This window comes from Bufo bufo, chromosome 4 (genome assembly GCF_905171765.1).
Source record: "Bufo bufo chromosome 4, aBufBuf1.1, whole genome shotgun sequence".
NCBI classification, from domain to species: Eukaryota; Metazoa; Chordata; class Amphibia; order Anura; family Bufonidae; genus Bufo; species Bufo bufo.
The window spans coordinates 567,873,392-567,890,076 of record NC_053392.1 but is presented as its reverse complement, the minus strand read 5'-3'; the positions used below and the strand labels follow the sequence as shown (position 1 = coordinate 567,890,076).

General features: G+C 49.8%; 1 protein-coding gene across 2 annotated transcripts in view; it reads left to right on the top strand.

Moving 5' to 3' along the window:
- Positions 1-16,685, top strand: part of TTC7A (tetratricopeptide repeat domain 7A) — a 405,257-nt gene that overhangs the window by 122,259 nt on the left and 266,313 nt on the right. For both annotated transcript variants that reach the window (XM_040430310.1, XM_040430311.1), the window contains exon 8: positions 9,438-9,501. In XM_040430310.1, the coding sequence (XP_040286244.1) occupies positions 9,438-9,501 (64 nt within the window). The remainder of the gene's footprint in view (positions 1-9,437; positions 9,502-16,685) is intronic.

Sequence of the window (16,685 nt, the reverse complement as noted above, 5' to 3'; positions counted from 1 at the left end):
CAAGTTACACTTATTATAAATTGTTACAACTTTGTGAGTTTACATTGGCCATACATATAACTTACATTAATTTAAACAGTATAACTTGGGGACAAACCTATCCAAAATTCACTTGAATCGGTTCAGGGGTTTAAAAGTTAGTATATGGCCCATAATCCTGGGGCAAGAGGCCAGCAGCCAGTCCTCTCCAAAACCCAGTGGCGAGGTCGGTTTCGCCACACTGTGCTCTGTCTGCAACTGTCACGCCCTCTGCATTTTGATTGACACGGCCAGGCGTGATCACATTTACACTGCCTGGCCCTCTTATTCAAAGTGCACAGGGCATGGCTGTTGGAGAGAGAGCAGAACCTCTAGGTGCAACAGCAACACCCCCGTTGCTCCTAGAGGCTCATTTGCATATCTTAAGAGTTCATATTTCTCAGCAATGCGGACACATATGAACATCGGACCAACACAGATGTCTTCAGCTGCACATGTAACAGGTCAGCCAGTGTCATAGGTACAAATCTGCTGACAGATGTCCTGTAAATGGGTTGTCTAGTTCATAAAACCCAATTTCTCGCCCAGTTTCCTTGGGGGACACAGAAGACCTTGGGTTTAGCTCATCTCCATAGGAGGCGTGACACTAAGTGAAAACTGTTAAGCCCCTCCTCCATCAGCTATACCCTCAGCCTGGAGAGAGAGACTGCCAGTTTTTGCTTAGTGTCCAAGGAGGCAAGACACTCCCTGCTCTGCAGGGCTGTTTTCTCCTTGTTTAAATTTTAGATTTTTACTTTTTTCTTTTCTTTTTTGTTCCAGATCATCAGGGACAACAGAGACGCACTAGACCTCTCTGTTCTCCCGGGGTTGAGCTGCGCCAGTGCCGGTCACCCGCACTGCTGCCTCCCCCACAGAAGACAAGGTGGATCAGGGCAGCCCAGCTCCCCTACATCCCGCCAGCGCAAGGGTCGCCCGCACGCCAAGTCCCTCTTCCAGCGTCCTGCCACTACGGTGCCAGTAGCTGAAGGGGCGACCCTGCTGGAATGGACCGAGGGTGAAGACGGCTGTGGTAAGAGAGAGGCTTCTCCAGCCCTACGTCCCCCACCCCCCCACCCTGGTCTCCTGCGTGCCTGACCCCCATACTGGGCCTCTGGACCCTTCCCCTGCTGGACCTAGGCTGGCCCCTGGGGTGCCGCAGAGCGACAATCTGCTCCCTGCCCCCCCCCCCTTTCCTGGCCCCCATAGGACATGCAGCTAGCACAGCTAGCTGCAGAAGCTGCTCCTCTATCCGCACGGGCACCCGGTCTCTGGGTCCCCCCATCTCCTTACCGGAGGGTTGCTCAAGGCCTGAGGCTGTGGAGCAAGGCCTCGCCTCCGGCCAGCATTAATATTCCGGTGCGGCCGGGCGCCGCAAAAATTTTAGCCCAGGCTCCGCGGCCTGCTAGGCCGCCATTCCGGGCCCTGACTCTTCCGGCCGGCGGGGTGGGCTCCCGCAGCCGGCGAGCCGCCATTCAGGGCCCCTGACTCTTCCGGCCGGCGGGGTGGGCTCCCGCGGCCGGCAAGCCGCCATTCCGCGCCCCTGATTCTTCCGGCCGGCGGGGTGGGCTCCCGCGGCCGGCGAGCCGCCATTCCGGGCCCCTGACTCTTCCGGCCGGCGGGGTGGGCTCCCGCGGCCGGCGAGCCGCCATTCCGGGCCCCTGACTCTTCCGGCCGGCGGGGTGGGCTTCCTTGGCCGGCATTGGGCTTGACTGGGCCCCAGCAGGCCCCGTCGGTGCCGGTCGGCAGGGCTCCGCAAATTTTGTCCCAGGCTTCGCGGCCTGCTGGGCCGCAATTCTGACCGGCCCGCGGGGTGGGCACCCGCGGCCGGTTTGAAGCGCATTCCGCCTTAGGTCCCGGCGGTACATAAGGGCCGCGCGCCGCAAATTTAGTCCCCGGCTTCGCGGCCTACTAGGCCGCAAAATTCCGGCCTCTGGTGGAGGGGGCGGGAACTTCTCCAGCCGTGAATTCTTCCCGCCTGGGGGTTCCTCCGCCCCCAGGGGATCGCAGCGCCGCCCTCCAGGCCGGATCCCTGTTAACCCTTTGGGTACAGCCCGGCTCCCAATGGGCCTGTATGGTTGGCCCCCTTTTTCCTGTCTCTTGGGACGGGCCTTTGCACTCTTGCCGTCTGCAGTTTGGCAGGTACAATTTCCCCCCTTTCGGGGCGGACTGATTGCGTTCCATCGCATGCTATACTAGGCTTGTGCATAACTCCCTTTCAGGTTGCACTTTGCAATTCCGTACATGCTGTGGCGAGCCCCCTTTTTCGCTGAGTAACCTTTTTGCAGTGAGCGGACGTTCTTGTGCGTTGTTTGGGCCGTGTATGCCTTCTCCTCCTGTAGGTGGGTTGGCCTTCTCACTGCTTACGGGGCTGCTTGTACGTATGCCTCACCTGCTTACTGCGGCATACTTTTGTCTTCTTGGGATACGATGCTTGCCGCAAGCCTTGCACTCGTCTCTAAGGAGTTCATTCTGTCCACCTGACCCGGACAGGTTCTATTGCTCTCTGCTGCACCGAGCTGGGTGGTACTCATTAATTTAGTTGGCCTTTCATCCCAGGGAGTGTTCATGGGTCCTAGATGCGTGCCCATTCGTCCTTCCACGGCATTGCTTCCCTGCGCTAGTGGTCACATGGTCGAGAGTGCTGTTGTCTGCAGCGCCCCTCGAATTCTTCGTTGGCTCTGGCAGGACTGCGGTTCCCTTGCCTGCTGCAATTTCCTCCTCAGATGCAGTGTGGTATGAGTCCTTCCTCTTGGCGCCTCTACTCTTCAGTCTGATCTGCTACCAGGTTCGGGCAGCTCTTCTCGGGAAGGTCACCCAACTTCTCTTGGGTGCTCGATTACCCAGGTCCGGAGGACCTCCGCCTTGGGTTCTTCAGGGTATTCGCCTTCTGCGATGCGGTGAACCGGGCGTCTCACAGTGTAGCGGGGTTCTGCTTTTGAGCTGTCCTATGGCTTCCCTGTTGCCCACTCCTCCTCCTTTCGGTTGGAGGGTGTTATGCCGGCCTCTGTCTCGACTACCTTATCTCGCCGGCTCTGTTTGGCCCCCGCTCGGTACAGATCACTCTGATGTGGCTTCTGCCCCGCCAGACTTCAGAGGCTGTTCTTCACTGTCCTCCCCTTTGGGGAGAGCATGGTTGTTCATGTGGATGGTTCCGGTGTTCCTTTTGGCCTCGTACTGTCTCCCTTGTTCACACTGGCTGTATTAGCTGTGTGCCTATTTACCGAGTCTACCGCGTTCTGTCCTCCCGCTGAGTGCAGATTGCGTGGTCCATTCTAAGACAATGGTCCTGCTGTAGACTTACCTTCTCGGTAACTTGGGGGGACTACCTTTCGGTCCAGATTGTCCTTTGATCTCCCACACCGGGACTGTAAAACGTGGCTACATCAGCATGGACTTTAGCCTGTCTTGTCCTGGCATCTGGCGGATCCTTTGGTTCCTTTCCGTCTGTCCTTCTGCTCCCCCACTCGGGTGGATACGGGACAACGTTGCTCGAGGGCCGACGGGACCAGTTTTTGTCGACCCTTCTGCCCGTGTTACTGGTGTCACGGATGGTGTACAGGAAACAAGATAAAACAATACAAACAATGACTCACTGGACCCACAACTAAGGAACAAAAGGGAGACCCCTGCAATCGACCTGCCGCTCTCCCTTGTTGCTCAGCCTATGCGACCACCCCAAAGGTGGATGGGCGCATATCCACGTACCTCGGCTATCTTAGACCTGAAGGCCCTACAATAGTGAGGGGACACGACCACCGGCTCCCTACACAGACACGGAGGGAGTCAGGGTCACCTGGATCCAGAAAACAGAAAATCATAAATGCATAAACAGAACTTATCTTGCAGACGACTGTGGACAGGGAACTGGGAACTGGGAGCTGGGAACTGGGACAGCATGCACACACACTCCAGGAAGAAGTATCAGCCGCACACTACTGCCTTATGGGGAGGAATTTAAAGGGAGGTAATCAGTCTGACTGCATGACAGCTGAGATAGACTAACGAGGTGAGAAACAGAAACCAAAACAAAGAAACTCAAGGAGGAGGATCTGGACGGCTCCTGTCAGAGCTTCTCAGCTGTCTGGTTGTGACAACTGGTCTGCGCCTGATCACATTGGGTTTTTCGCCCGCTTGCCAGGCGACTCCAGCGGGTTCGCTACTGTCCGCTCCTGGCTGTGTTTCGTCCAGGATCTGTCGTAAGACTTAGGGTTTTTTGTCTGGGGTTCTGTGGGAAGCTGTGCATTCCCCACTCTGAATTTCTCTCCCCATGGTTCTGTCTTTTTTTCCAGTCCGGCCTGGACCTGGGACTGGGACTCCTTTACTTGAGGTGTCAAGTGTCGGCGCTGTTCTTCCTCTTCCAGCGTTCCCCGGCCCTCTGGGCCTGTCAAGACCTTCTTCCTCGGAGTGGCTCTTTGGTTCCTCTGTACTGTCCTTCGGTACCGCCCTGGGGACTACATACTGAGCTCTCGGCGCTCCAATCTTGTCCTTGGAGCCGTTACAGAAGTTCTCTCTACCCCTTCTGTCCTGTACGGTTGTGTTTCCGTATCAGTCGTGTCTCTGATGGGTGCCTGAATGGCCCCTTTTTGTTCCGAGCCTTCTGTCTTTTCCCAGGACAGGGCTGTTCTACATCCCGTTTCTTCCTTCCTTCTGAAGGTGGTGTTTGCCTTTCACTTCAACACTTCACCGTTTTGGACGTTGTTTGGGCCTTGCCGTTTTTACTTGGAGATCTCTGACTCTTGTCGACGTTCGGCCTCTTGGGTTTCCAGAAGGTCCGTGCATAGGGTTGACGGACTCCAGGGTGGTTTTCCTCCGCTTTATCAGATTGGCTATTGCTGAGGTTACCGCACCAAGGGCAGGATTCTGCCTTTGGTGTCACCATTCATTTCACCAGAGCGGTCGGTGCCTCCTGGGCCAGAGGCATTGGGCTTCGGCCATGCATTTGGTCAAGGCGGGCACAGGTCTTCCTTGCACGCCTTACCGAGTTCTACAGGGTGCATACTCTGGCAGATCTGCCTTGGCCCGCCTAGGTCTGCAGGCGGCGGTTCATTGATGCCTTTCGGGTGCTTCACCTTGGAGCTGTGGTCCCTCCCCTTTTGGACTGCTTTTGAACGTCCCAAGGTCTTCTGTGTCCCCCAAGGAAACTGGGCGAGAAAACTAGATTTTTGTATAACTTACCAGTAAAATCTCTTTCTCGCTCTTTCCTTGGGGGACACAGCACCCACCCATTCATTGTTTTCTCTGCACGGTTTCCGAGTTTTTGTTACCCGTTGGGTAGTTGGCTTGTTGGTTCCTTGTTGGACTTTGCCTTTTCTCACTGCTTGGACACGCAACTGGCAGTCTCTCTCTCCAGGCTGAGGGTATAGCTGATGGAGGAGGGGCTTAACAGTTTTCACTTAGTGTCACGCCTCCTATGGAGATGAGCTATACCCAAGGTCTTCTGTGTCCCCCAAGGAAAGAGCGAGAAAGAGATTTTACTGGTAAGTTATACAAAAATCTCGTTTTTAAATACCCTGTTAGCAGGAGCATACACAGTATATACAGTGCCTTAGCAAAACTTAGTCTGAACCCCCAGTGAGATTTCTATTAAAGATTGATTATTTAATATTAAAAAAAAAGTCATTCTTTCACCCACGTTTACTGACTGCTGTGTCAGGAAAAAGTGTAACAGGCAGTTTAGTAATGTGGCGCGAACTGTGAACATCATATTTATGAAAGTATTTGCACCAGACAACATGAATACATTGATAAGTCTCCTCCATAGAGCTCTAAATCTCCTGCTTCCCTTGAAACAGAATGTGATAAAACTCCCTGCCTGCAGCCACCACTAGGGGGAGCCCAGTGCATGGGAAATTATACAGTTACCTTTGAACTCAATGGAAGATGCACAGAGTTCCCTCTAGTAATGGCTGCAGGAAAATGTGGTTGATTTATGCCAGGAAGCAGAGTTTAGCGCCAGGTTCCCCCTCAGTACAGACCCCATAGCAGTGGCGCGGTCTTCCTCCATAATAAGTGCGAGACTGCCTGTTAGTGAATTGTAAATGAATAGGGGTCCCCAATCAGGACCCTCATCTATCAAGCAAAGCACAGTGCTCTGTGAAAGGCCCATCATGTCCCTGGATTACACAAGCCGCCCATTGATTTGGTGCCTGTGGTGGCGCTGTAGAAATAGTTGAAGTCATCTGAAATCATGGGGTTAACCTCATTTGTCTGGTTGTAAGAAGGCCATACAATTTTCAGATATTTGTCTGCGGATATGCTCATAAATTCATCAAAATCAAGGCAATCCAGTGGTCTTTGCGTACATTCACACGGCAGGGAAGAAACGGGTGTTAAAAACAGATGCCCTGTCAGTGTTTCATGGCTATTTTGTGTCCATTCTCTGGCCATCTATCCGATTTTAACCGCCGTTTTGCATCCGTTTTTAACCATCATTAAAAATGACGATTTAAAACCGATGAATTTGAATAGCTTTTTTTTTTAGCGCCCCAACCCCTGCAGTGTCTTCAGTATACATAATGCCCCCCATAGTGCCCTCTGAACATCAGATGGCCCCCATAGTGTCCCCTGGACATCCAATGGCCCCCATAGTGTTGGGGAAAGAAATCTAGTAGATAGATATCTGAACAGCGGTGGTCTGACTGGCCATCCAACTTTTTGAGTAGCCTATCAGCCTAGTGATACAGAACTGCCAGATATTCCACTCTTGAGATTCCGGTGACAGCTTAGGCCCTTGCGGACGAGCGATAGTCCCTTCCAGCCGGAGACACAGGATGAGTTTTTTGAGGGCTCATGCACACGACCGTTGTTGTTTTGCGGTCCATTTTTTCACGGATCCGTTCTGTATCTGAGTTTTTTTTTCTCTGATTTATGCCCTCTTCCGTTCCGTTATTTCACAAAACATTTCCGTATGCGATCCTTTTTTTGCATATCGGAAACAGAAACAGTAACTTATTAATCACCAAACACATGAGCAATATGGGCTGGGCATAGCATTTCTACAGTAAGGATCCGCAAAATACAGATGACATACGGATGTGTTCCGTATTTTTTTGCGGACACATTGACTTGAATGAGGCCTCGGACCGTGATTTACAGACAATAATAAGACATGCGCTTTTTTTTTTACAGAACAGAAATACGGAAACGGAATGCACACGGAGTACCTTCCGTTGTTTTTGCAGACCCATTGAAGTGAATGGTCCCGCATACGGTCCGCAAAAAAAATGGAACGGAAGCGGAAAGAAAATACGTTCGTGTGCGTGAGCCCTAACACAGTGGTCCTCAATTCCAGTCCTCAGGACCCACCTACCAGTCATGTTTTCAGGATTTCCTTAGTATTGGGCAGCTGATATAATTAGTGTCCATCCATCAGGCTTTGCCACAGGTGTTCATTCGGTGGGATACTCCTAAATTCTGACCGGCAAGTGGGCCCTGAGGGCTGGAGTTGGGGAACCCTGTTTTAACAGACTCCATGTGTGATCCGTTCTTCCCGCAGACCCTGCTGGAAAAAAACCGGACAAAGATAGAACATGCTGCGATCTTCTCGAGCGATGGTCCATGCGGTAAATAAACCATGTGAATGCACCTATTCAGTCAAACTGATCAGTGCTCAGTCCTGGGGCTCTTTGAGTTCTACAACGCACATGGCCAGTCTGACAATGGACTTAGAAGACATCTGCCCTGAAACTTAGGTAGATTCAAGGACCAATATTTACTGGTGGCTCCTCATGGTGTGAATGGGAGCTTATGAATTCCTAGTAGCAGCATGCTGTTGTGATCTGGGCCGTTTTCAGGGCCTGCTAGTTTTTTTTTTTTTTCTTTTTTACATTGGTTTTCATGGGGGTATGCTATTGGAAACCATATTTAAAAGTGTAACTCTCTATAGATTGTTTTTTTTTTTTTGCAGTGGCAGGGTTATGGCTCTCTGCCACACCATTACCACCTCCTGTGAATGAACTATACAAGTAATTTGGGGGATACTATATCTCGTTTTTTCCCAGAATTCCAGAGGAATGGCCTAAAAGTCTCCTCATGCCAATTAATGCGTTCTCAGTAAGGAGAGATAGTACCCCCCAAATCCTAACTTAGGCCTCTCACCTAGGTAAGGGCCCCAGCAATACACGGGTCCACAATACATGGGGCACCGGCCGTGTGCATTCCGCATCACGGATGCGGACCTATTCACTTGAATGGATCCGCAAATCCGGAGATGCGGTGCGGAACGGAGTGGAACAACAGAACCCTACGGAAGCACTACGGAGTGCTTCCCTGGGTTCCGTTCCGTGCCTCTGCACCGCAAAAATATAGGATTTGTAGAACGGACAGATTCAAGTGAATGGGCTCGCGATCCACATGCGGCAGCCCCACGGCCTGTGCCCGTGCATTGCGGACCGCGGCACGGAGGGACAACGGTCGTGTGAACAAGCCCTAAGCCAGTGTTCTCTGCTCTGCACTGATGAGCACCAATCACCCCGAAACAGCTGTCTGCAGATGAGGCGCTGGCTTATTTAATATCCGAGTCATGTTTCAAGGCCTATTTAAAGGGTTGAACACTGACTTAGGCTACTTTTACACTTGCGGCAGAGTGATCCGGCATGCAGTTCCGTCGCTGGCAGGATCCTGATCCGTCTTACAAATGCATTGCAAGAACAGATCCGTCTGTCCGTTTGTCATACGGACAAACGGATCCGTTCCGGGTTTTTTTTCACTTTTTTTTTTCGGTCTGCGCATCCGGCATTCCGGCACTAATACATTCCTATGGAAAAAAATGCCGGATTCAGGCAAGTCTTTCGTTTTTTTTGGCCGGAGATAAAACCGTAGCATGCTGCTGTTTTATCTTTGTCCTGATCAGTCAAAAAGACTGAACTGAAGACATCCTGATGCATCCCGAACGGATTGCTCTCCATTCAGAATGCATGGGGATAAAACTGATCAGTTCTTTTCCGGTATAGAGCCCCTGTGATGGAACTCAGTGCCGGAAAAGAATAACGCCAGTGTGAAAGTCCCCTTATAGGATAGCTGCCTTACATCTTGTAGCAACAGAGGCAGAGCTTGTTAAGAGCTTATTTGCATCCCTTTCTTCCTTATGGAGAAAGCATGAGGAGTGTTATAGGCCAGGCTATGCTCCTCTGGATGTGCAACTATAGTAGTAATGTCACATTTACAGTACCCTCTTCCATAGCGAATATGTACGGTAATTTCAGCCCCTTGAGCTTTTGCGCTACTTGCTTGTAAGTCACCTTGTGCTAATATTCCGAGACTTGGTACGGACTCTTATCAGGATTAGCTTCGTGGTACCCAGTGAAGCTATTAGGTGGCACATGAATCATGCATGGCTTGTGTTCTGTTACTGGTCTCTCCGTGTAGCTGACGTGTCACTTCAGTAAATCGCCTAATTCTCCCCTTGTGTTTGTCGGCAGCCTGTACAGCCCGCAGGACAACATCGAGGAGGCCCTCCTGCTTCTTTTGATCAGCGAATCTATGGTAAGCCATCACCCGCCTCACCGATATCACTACTACTATACACAGCCGTAGAAAAGCAGATAAGACATAATCATCTACATTCATAAAAATAGGAGTACAAATATGAGTGCAAGCCTACCGCCATGCGGATATTTGGACGTATTGGCGATTCCTTGTCTTTTTGGAACCACATTGTTCCTGCCTTTTCAAGAGGCTAACCTGCAGTGCCGTGGAAAAAAACAAAACCTGTAGCAAGCCCAATGACTCACTCAGCTCTGCTACATCTGCAGTTGGTCTACTATGGTAAGATGCAAAACGAGAAGATCTCTGCTGTCCTGAAGACGCTGCAGTTTAGCTCAATCCCAATATGATCCTCATGAAGTAATATTATTTGAGGGGGCGTTTATTTCATTGCCTCTTATTTTAGGATATTTCGCATGTAAAACAAATGGAACAGAAAAGATTTTGCATGTAATACGTAGTGGACTAGGTGGAAAAAACAGGCGGTGGCATGTACGTCATTTACTAACCCAGAATATTTTGTGATTTGGCACCGACCAGCTCCTGTTCCCTGACTGGAGGCGCCGATGAGACAAAGAGGCAAACATATCCTTAAAGGGGTTGTCTCACTACAGTAAGTGGCATTTATCATGTAGAGAAAGTTCAAACAAGCAACTTACTAATGGACTGTGATTGTCCATATTGCTTCCTTTGCTGGCTGGATAAATTTTTCCATCACATTATACACTGCTCGTTTCCATGGTTACGACCACCCTGCAATCCATCAGCGGTGGTCGTGCTTGCACAATATAGGAAAAAGCACCAGCCTGTGTGAGCTCCCGCAGTCCCGGCCACCAGAGAGGCTGACGCTTTTTCCTACAGTGTGCAAGCACGACCACCACTGATGGATTGCAGGGTGGTCTGTAACCATGGAAACAAGCAGTTTATAATGTGATGGAAAAATGAATCCAGCCAGCAAAGGAGGCAATATGGACAATCACAATACATTAGTAAGTGCTTTGTATTAACTGCCTGTACATGATAAATGCCATTTTCTGAAGCGAGACAACCCCTTTAAAGAGGCAAACATGTCTTTAAGATTCACCTCACCCTTGATGCATGTTCAGTGATGGAGTGATGTGCTCTCAGCAGCAATATGGCACTTTCAAGTTTGTGACATTAGCAAGATTCACACAATATGGCACAGGGAGTAGATTGTCAGCGCTTTCCCCAGTGCACACACACATTCCCCCTGCTAGCAGAATCGTCACCTCCGAGATATATTTATAAGCACATATGTTTGCCATGCTGAAATACTGCGTTGAGCAGCGCGTGGATATTCTTCTGTGACCAGTAATCCTGATTGCATGTAGCAGACACGGGGAGCAAATGTAGCCTCTCTTTTCTGGGGGGTCTAAAATCTATACTTGAAATGTATTGGTTTTGGTTTTACCGATTATTCTCCAATTTTCTCTTTTATTGATTGTTTGTGTGATAAATTAAAGGGGTTCTCCAGGATTAGGGCTCACGCACACGAACATTGTTTGGGTCCGCATACGAATCACATTTTTTGCGGTTTGGATGTGGACCCATTCACTTCAGTGGGGCCACAAAAGGTGCTGTCCGCGTCCATTGCTCTGTACCGTGGCCCCACAACAAAATAGAATGTGTCCTATTGCTGTCCGTTTTTGTCCGGACAAGAATAGGCATTTATATAATAGACAGCGAAACGCACACGGGAGGCATCTGTGTTTTGCGGCTCTGCAAATTGCGGACCCCAAAACACGGCGCGGTCGTATGCATGAGCCCTTACAAAAGATAGCTGCTTTATTCCAAAAACACCATCGCATCGGTCCATGGGCTTTGTCTAGTATTGCAACTCATCTCTATTGAAGTCAGTGGGGCTGAGCTGTAATACCTCACACAACCTGCGGACAGTTGTGGTGCTGTTTTTGGAAGGAAGCAGCCGCCTTGTTTTAGTCCTGGTGGTTGGAGCACTCACGGTTGCTCTGGTCCTCCCTGATGCTTCCTGGGCTGGTGCACAGTGAAGGGAGGGCGCACCCTGGTTCCCTCAGAGCACACTTTGGTTTGGGGATTTCTTCTGCGTAGTGGTGCCCTTGCTGTTGGTAGGTGTCGGGGGTGCAAGGCATGGTCCCAGATTGGAGTGTGATACAAGGTAGTGCTGTACTGAGGTGATATGGGTTTTGGTGCATGCAATGATGATGCCAGGCTTACATCAAAAATTGGTTCTTTACTTGGAAATAAAGTTCAGTGCAGTAGTCACAGGCTTTACCATGTGTGGACTGGCAGATCTTACACAGGTTGCAATTTCCAGAGTTGTTCCTAATTCTACAGGCTGCAAATGTAGTAGACAGGTTTCTTCTCTGAATCAAGCTTCTTAAACCGTGCTCTCATTCAGATACATACAGCATTATAGGTGCCAGGGCCGATTCTAGGTGAAATGGGGCCCTTGGGCGGAAAACAATAAGGCCCCCCCCACATGACACTTGCTGACTTTAAAGTCCCGTATTCTCCAGTCCAACTGACTCCAAACAGAACCAGAGCGGGCTAGTACACTGGCACGGGTGAGATGGTGCTTGGGATGGATCCGATCCAGTTTAATCAACCAACCTACCAGACTGGGATGTATCCCGATCCAGTTTAATCAACCAACCGGTTACTGGTAGGTTGGTTGATTAAACTGGGTCGGATCCATCCCAGGCACCATCTCGCCCGTCCCAGTGCCAGTATACTAGCCCGCCCTGGTTCTGTTTGGACAGTTGGACTGGAGAAATGTGCATTTGGGGAAGGGGGGGGGGGGAGTTACTGGTAGTACCAGTAACCGCCCCCCCCCCCCCCATGCACATTTCTCCAGTCCAACTGACTCCAAACAGAACCAGGGCCCCAGCCCGCAGGGCGGGCTAGTAGTACACTGGGACGGCCCGGACGGGTGAGAAGGTGCCGGACTAAGTAAGTCAGTGAGTGGGAAACACTGGGAATGGATCATGGATCCGATCCAGTTTAATTAACAACAAAACAATTTAACCAATGAATTATGAACCTACCAGACAGTCAGTGGAAGTTTGGAACTTGGCTGTGGGCTGTCTCTGGCTGCCTTCTGTCTGTGGGCGGCGGGCCTTCCCTGGCGCTGCTGGCAGAGTCAGACTGGGCTCTGGGCTGTGGCTGGCTGGCTGCCAAATGCCAATGGCGCTTGCTTGCTTGCTTTGCTGCTTGCTCCCTGCCTCAATGCCTCCTTAAGTTCAATCCAGGGCGGGGGGGCGGAGCCTGGGGCAACATACGTCAGCCAGACGCTAGACGTGCCTGCCTGTGCCGTGCATGCCGCTGCTCCAGTCTCAAATCTCTTAAAGAGACAAGCAGCGGCAGCGCAGCGCAGGCCCCTCCACTTGACTCCAGACTCCAGCCCAGTTAGTTTTAATTTATTAATTACATTACTGCGGCGCGGCGCCGGCGTCTCTCCAGACACAGCTGCACACAATAGAATTATTCAATTATAGATAATATAGTAGTTGCGGCCGGGCCGGCGCTGGGGGCCCCTAAGGAGTCGGTGGCCCGGGGGCAATTGCCCCCCTTGCCTCTATGGTAGCGCCGGCCCTGATAGGTGCAATACTTATCTTGCTTTCTATCCCTTTCTTTCTCACATCTACACTCTCATCTCACTACAATGCCCACCAAAGTCCTGTAGCAGATGGCCAGTCTGCATCTCAAAGTATGCCTGGTCAACTGAATCTCTATATCCCAAATTAGCTTAGTTTCTTACAGGTTCTCTCCACAGACTCTTTTGCACGCACCTCCTCTCTGAAAGGCTGAAATACTGCCAAATGATGTCACAGTTTCTTCCTCAGAGGATGATTCATGGCTCTGTCTCCCAAGCTGGCTGGATAATTTCCCAGGATGGCTTCTAGCTGGTTCTCCCTTTACTGTCTCAGCTCCAACTGATTTAGGCTAGGTCTACACGACGACATGTGTTGCGCGACATTTTGTTGCACCAATGTCGCGCGACAATTTTTATGATGAAAGTCTATGGTGTTGCACTGCGACATGCGACATGCTGCGACTGCAATGCGAGAGTCGCAGAAAAATCCATCTCGAATGGATTTTTTGCAACTGTCGCGTTGCAGTCGCATGTCGCAGTGCTACACCATAGACTATCATTATAAAAATTGTCGCGCGACATTGGTGCAACAAATGTCGTCGTGTAGACCTAGCCTAAATCTGCCAAACTAAGCCACTGCCTATGGGGAGGGTGTAACAGCCCCGTCTATCAACAAGCTACCAAGGCCTGTTAAGGCCCCTTGCAGACGAGCGTGTCCGAATTAGGTCCGGATGCGTCCCGGGTGCATTGCGGCAAACCCGCACGAATAGGTACTCAATTGCAGTCAGTTTTGACTGCGATTGCGTTCTGTTGTTCAGTTTTTGTCGCGCGGGTGCAATGCGTTTTGCACGCGCGTGATAAAAAACTGAATGTGGTACCCAGACCCGAACTTCTTCACTGAAGTTCAGGTTTGGGATCGGTGTAGTGTAGATTGTATTATTTTCCCTTATAACATGGTTCTTTAATACAGAATGCTTAGTACAAGGTCAATTGAGGGTTAAAAAATAAAAATAAATATTAACTCACCTCCTCCAATTGATCGCGTAGCTGCCGGTCTCCTGTTCTTTCTTCAGGACCTGTCAAAGGACCTGTGGTGATGTCACTGAGCTCACCACGGTGATGGACCATGTGATTGGACCATGTGATGTGACGTCACCACAGGTCCTTTAGTTGGCAGCTCATGATTAAAGAAGTAAGAAGAGATCGGCAACTACGCGATCAAGAGGAGGAGGTGAGTTAATTATTATTATTTTTTTAACCCTCAATTGACCTTCTACTAAGCATTCTGTATTAAAGAATGCTATTATTTTCCCTTATAACCATGAATGGGTCCGGATTCAGTGCGGGTGCAATGCGTTCACCTCACGCATTGCACCCGCACGGAAATCTCGCCCGTGTGAAAGGGGCCTTAAGGCTGGGTTCACACGGGCGAGATGAACGCATTGCACCCGCACTGAATCCGGACCCATTCATTTCTATGGGGCTGTGCACATGAGCGGTGATTTTCACGCATCACTTGTGCGTTGCGTGAAAATCGCAGCATGCTCTATATTGTGCGTTGATCACGCAACGCAGGCCCCATAGAAGTGAATGGGGCTGCGTGAAAATCGCAAGCATCCGCAAGCAAGTGCGAATGCGGTGCGATTTTCACGCATGGTTGCTAAGATGAACCTCCATTCTTCTGATAGAAGGGGACATGTATGATATATCTTGTGAATCCCTGACCTCCGCTCCATATAGCATTCATGAGATAAACTGGAATGCCAGCTACAAGGTAGAACGTGTCCCCACAATATTAGTGTTCAACCTCCCTAATGCCCCTGGGGGTGAATAGACATGTTTCAAAGTCGTTAGGTCAAGGGGGTACCATTTCTACCAGTTGGCATGCTTGGATATGCCACAAATGTCATAGAGGTGCATGTCCACCATCCGGGAATGGGGCCCGTAAACTGAAGGGAGAGCAGCCATATGGAAAGGGGTGATCTTAGTGAGCCCTAGTAGGTTCCATTGCAACCTTGTGGAAGTAAAAGAAATTTGTTTGGTCCCACATCTGGATTATTTTTTTTATTTTATTTTTTTGTAGTTTTGAATCTGTACTTTAAAGGGGTTGTCTGACTTAGTAGTCGACAATCCCAATGGTCGGAACCTGTGCCCAATTGGAAAAAAAAAAAATATGCTCACCTGTCTACAGTTCCACCATTGCTGTGCTGCTGCCCTGTTCCCGTCCACACCGCCCTTCCTGGTTATGTGTGCTAGACCGATTTGTCACTAGAGAGTCACTAGCAGCGATGTGTCGTTTTAGCACACGTGACTGCTGAGGCCAGTGATAGGCTGCAGTGGTCACAGGACCAAGCGGCTTTCAGTCCAGTGAGGATCAGAAGCAGCTGGGCACTGGAACGGCTAAACTGCGGACGGGACGGGTGAGTGAGTTTTTTTTTTTTTTTTACTTAATTGGGCACAGGTTCTGACCATTGGGGTTGTAAGTAGGGATGAGCGAACTTCTGTTTTAGAAGTTCGGGTTCCGGTTACCACAGAATTGCATTATGGATCCTGTGACCATGGACCTTAACTTATGGTCCGTGGTCACGGGATCCATAACGCAATTCTGCGGTAACCGGAACTTCTAAAACAGAAGTTCGCTCATCCCTAGTTGTAAGCTTACAGACCAGAAAACCCCTTTAATACCCTCACATGGGGGCAGTTTTACCTTTCAATAGGTTTGCCTTGTCTTGCTAAGTCCTGTGTCTTATACTACAGTAGCAGGATGAAGCCTACTTTTGCAAATCTCTATTTTGTACTTTTCCTTGAATAACACAAGCTTTGTTAGAGAGTACGGTAATATTTGAATAATTTGTAAGCCCATTAATACCGCCACAATGTGCCCTGTTACACAGACTGTTATGTAACGCAATCATAGCAGAGGATTTGCTGGATTAAGGGGCAGTTACACCGCTGGATGGTTTCCAGACAACACAAATGATTTTTATTTGCTGCCTTTTTCATGTAGGATTGTCAGCCGGTCGAAGCTTAATTCTCCCAAACTCAATCCAGACCGCTTGTTTTATGCTGCAGAAGGATGTATTCTGATTGCATTTTTGCCCTACAGTACATTTTGCATGTACGTAGGTAAAGCTCCCACTACACACGCTAAACGTGTCCATAGGGCTCCATTAGTCAGACGGAGGTCAAAAGCAGGTCATTTTGGCCTCCATTTAGCTGGTATATGTCAGTATACCGCTAGACTACGCTATTTCCTCCCAGTAAAAAACAACTATATTAAAGCCGTTGTCCCACAAAAAATATTCTACATTTTTCAAAACAACACCTGATTCTAAATACGTTTGTAATTGCATGTAATTAGAAATGTATTACAGCCACTGAGTTATTCACTGAAATCTATTTGTATAGCGCCACCTGCTGTTTGCTCTTTTTCAAAATTCCTTGTCCAGCTCACTGAGATGGAAGCACATGCTGAGTTCCAGCCGCCTTCTGCCGCCAGCTGCAGCTGAAAGGACACACCCCTTAGAAAGGACACACCCCTTAGAAAGGACACACCCCTTAGAAAGGACACACTCCTTAGAAGGACACACCG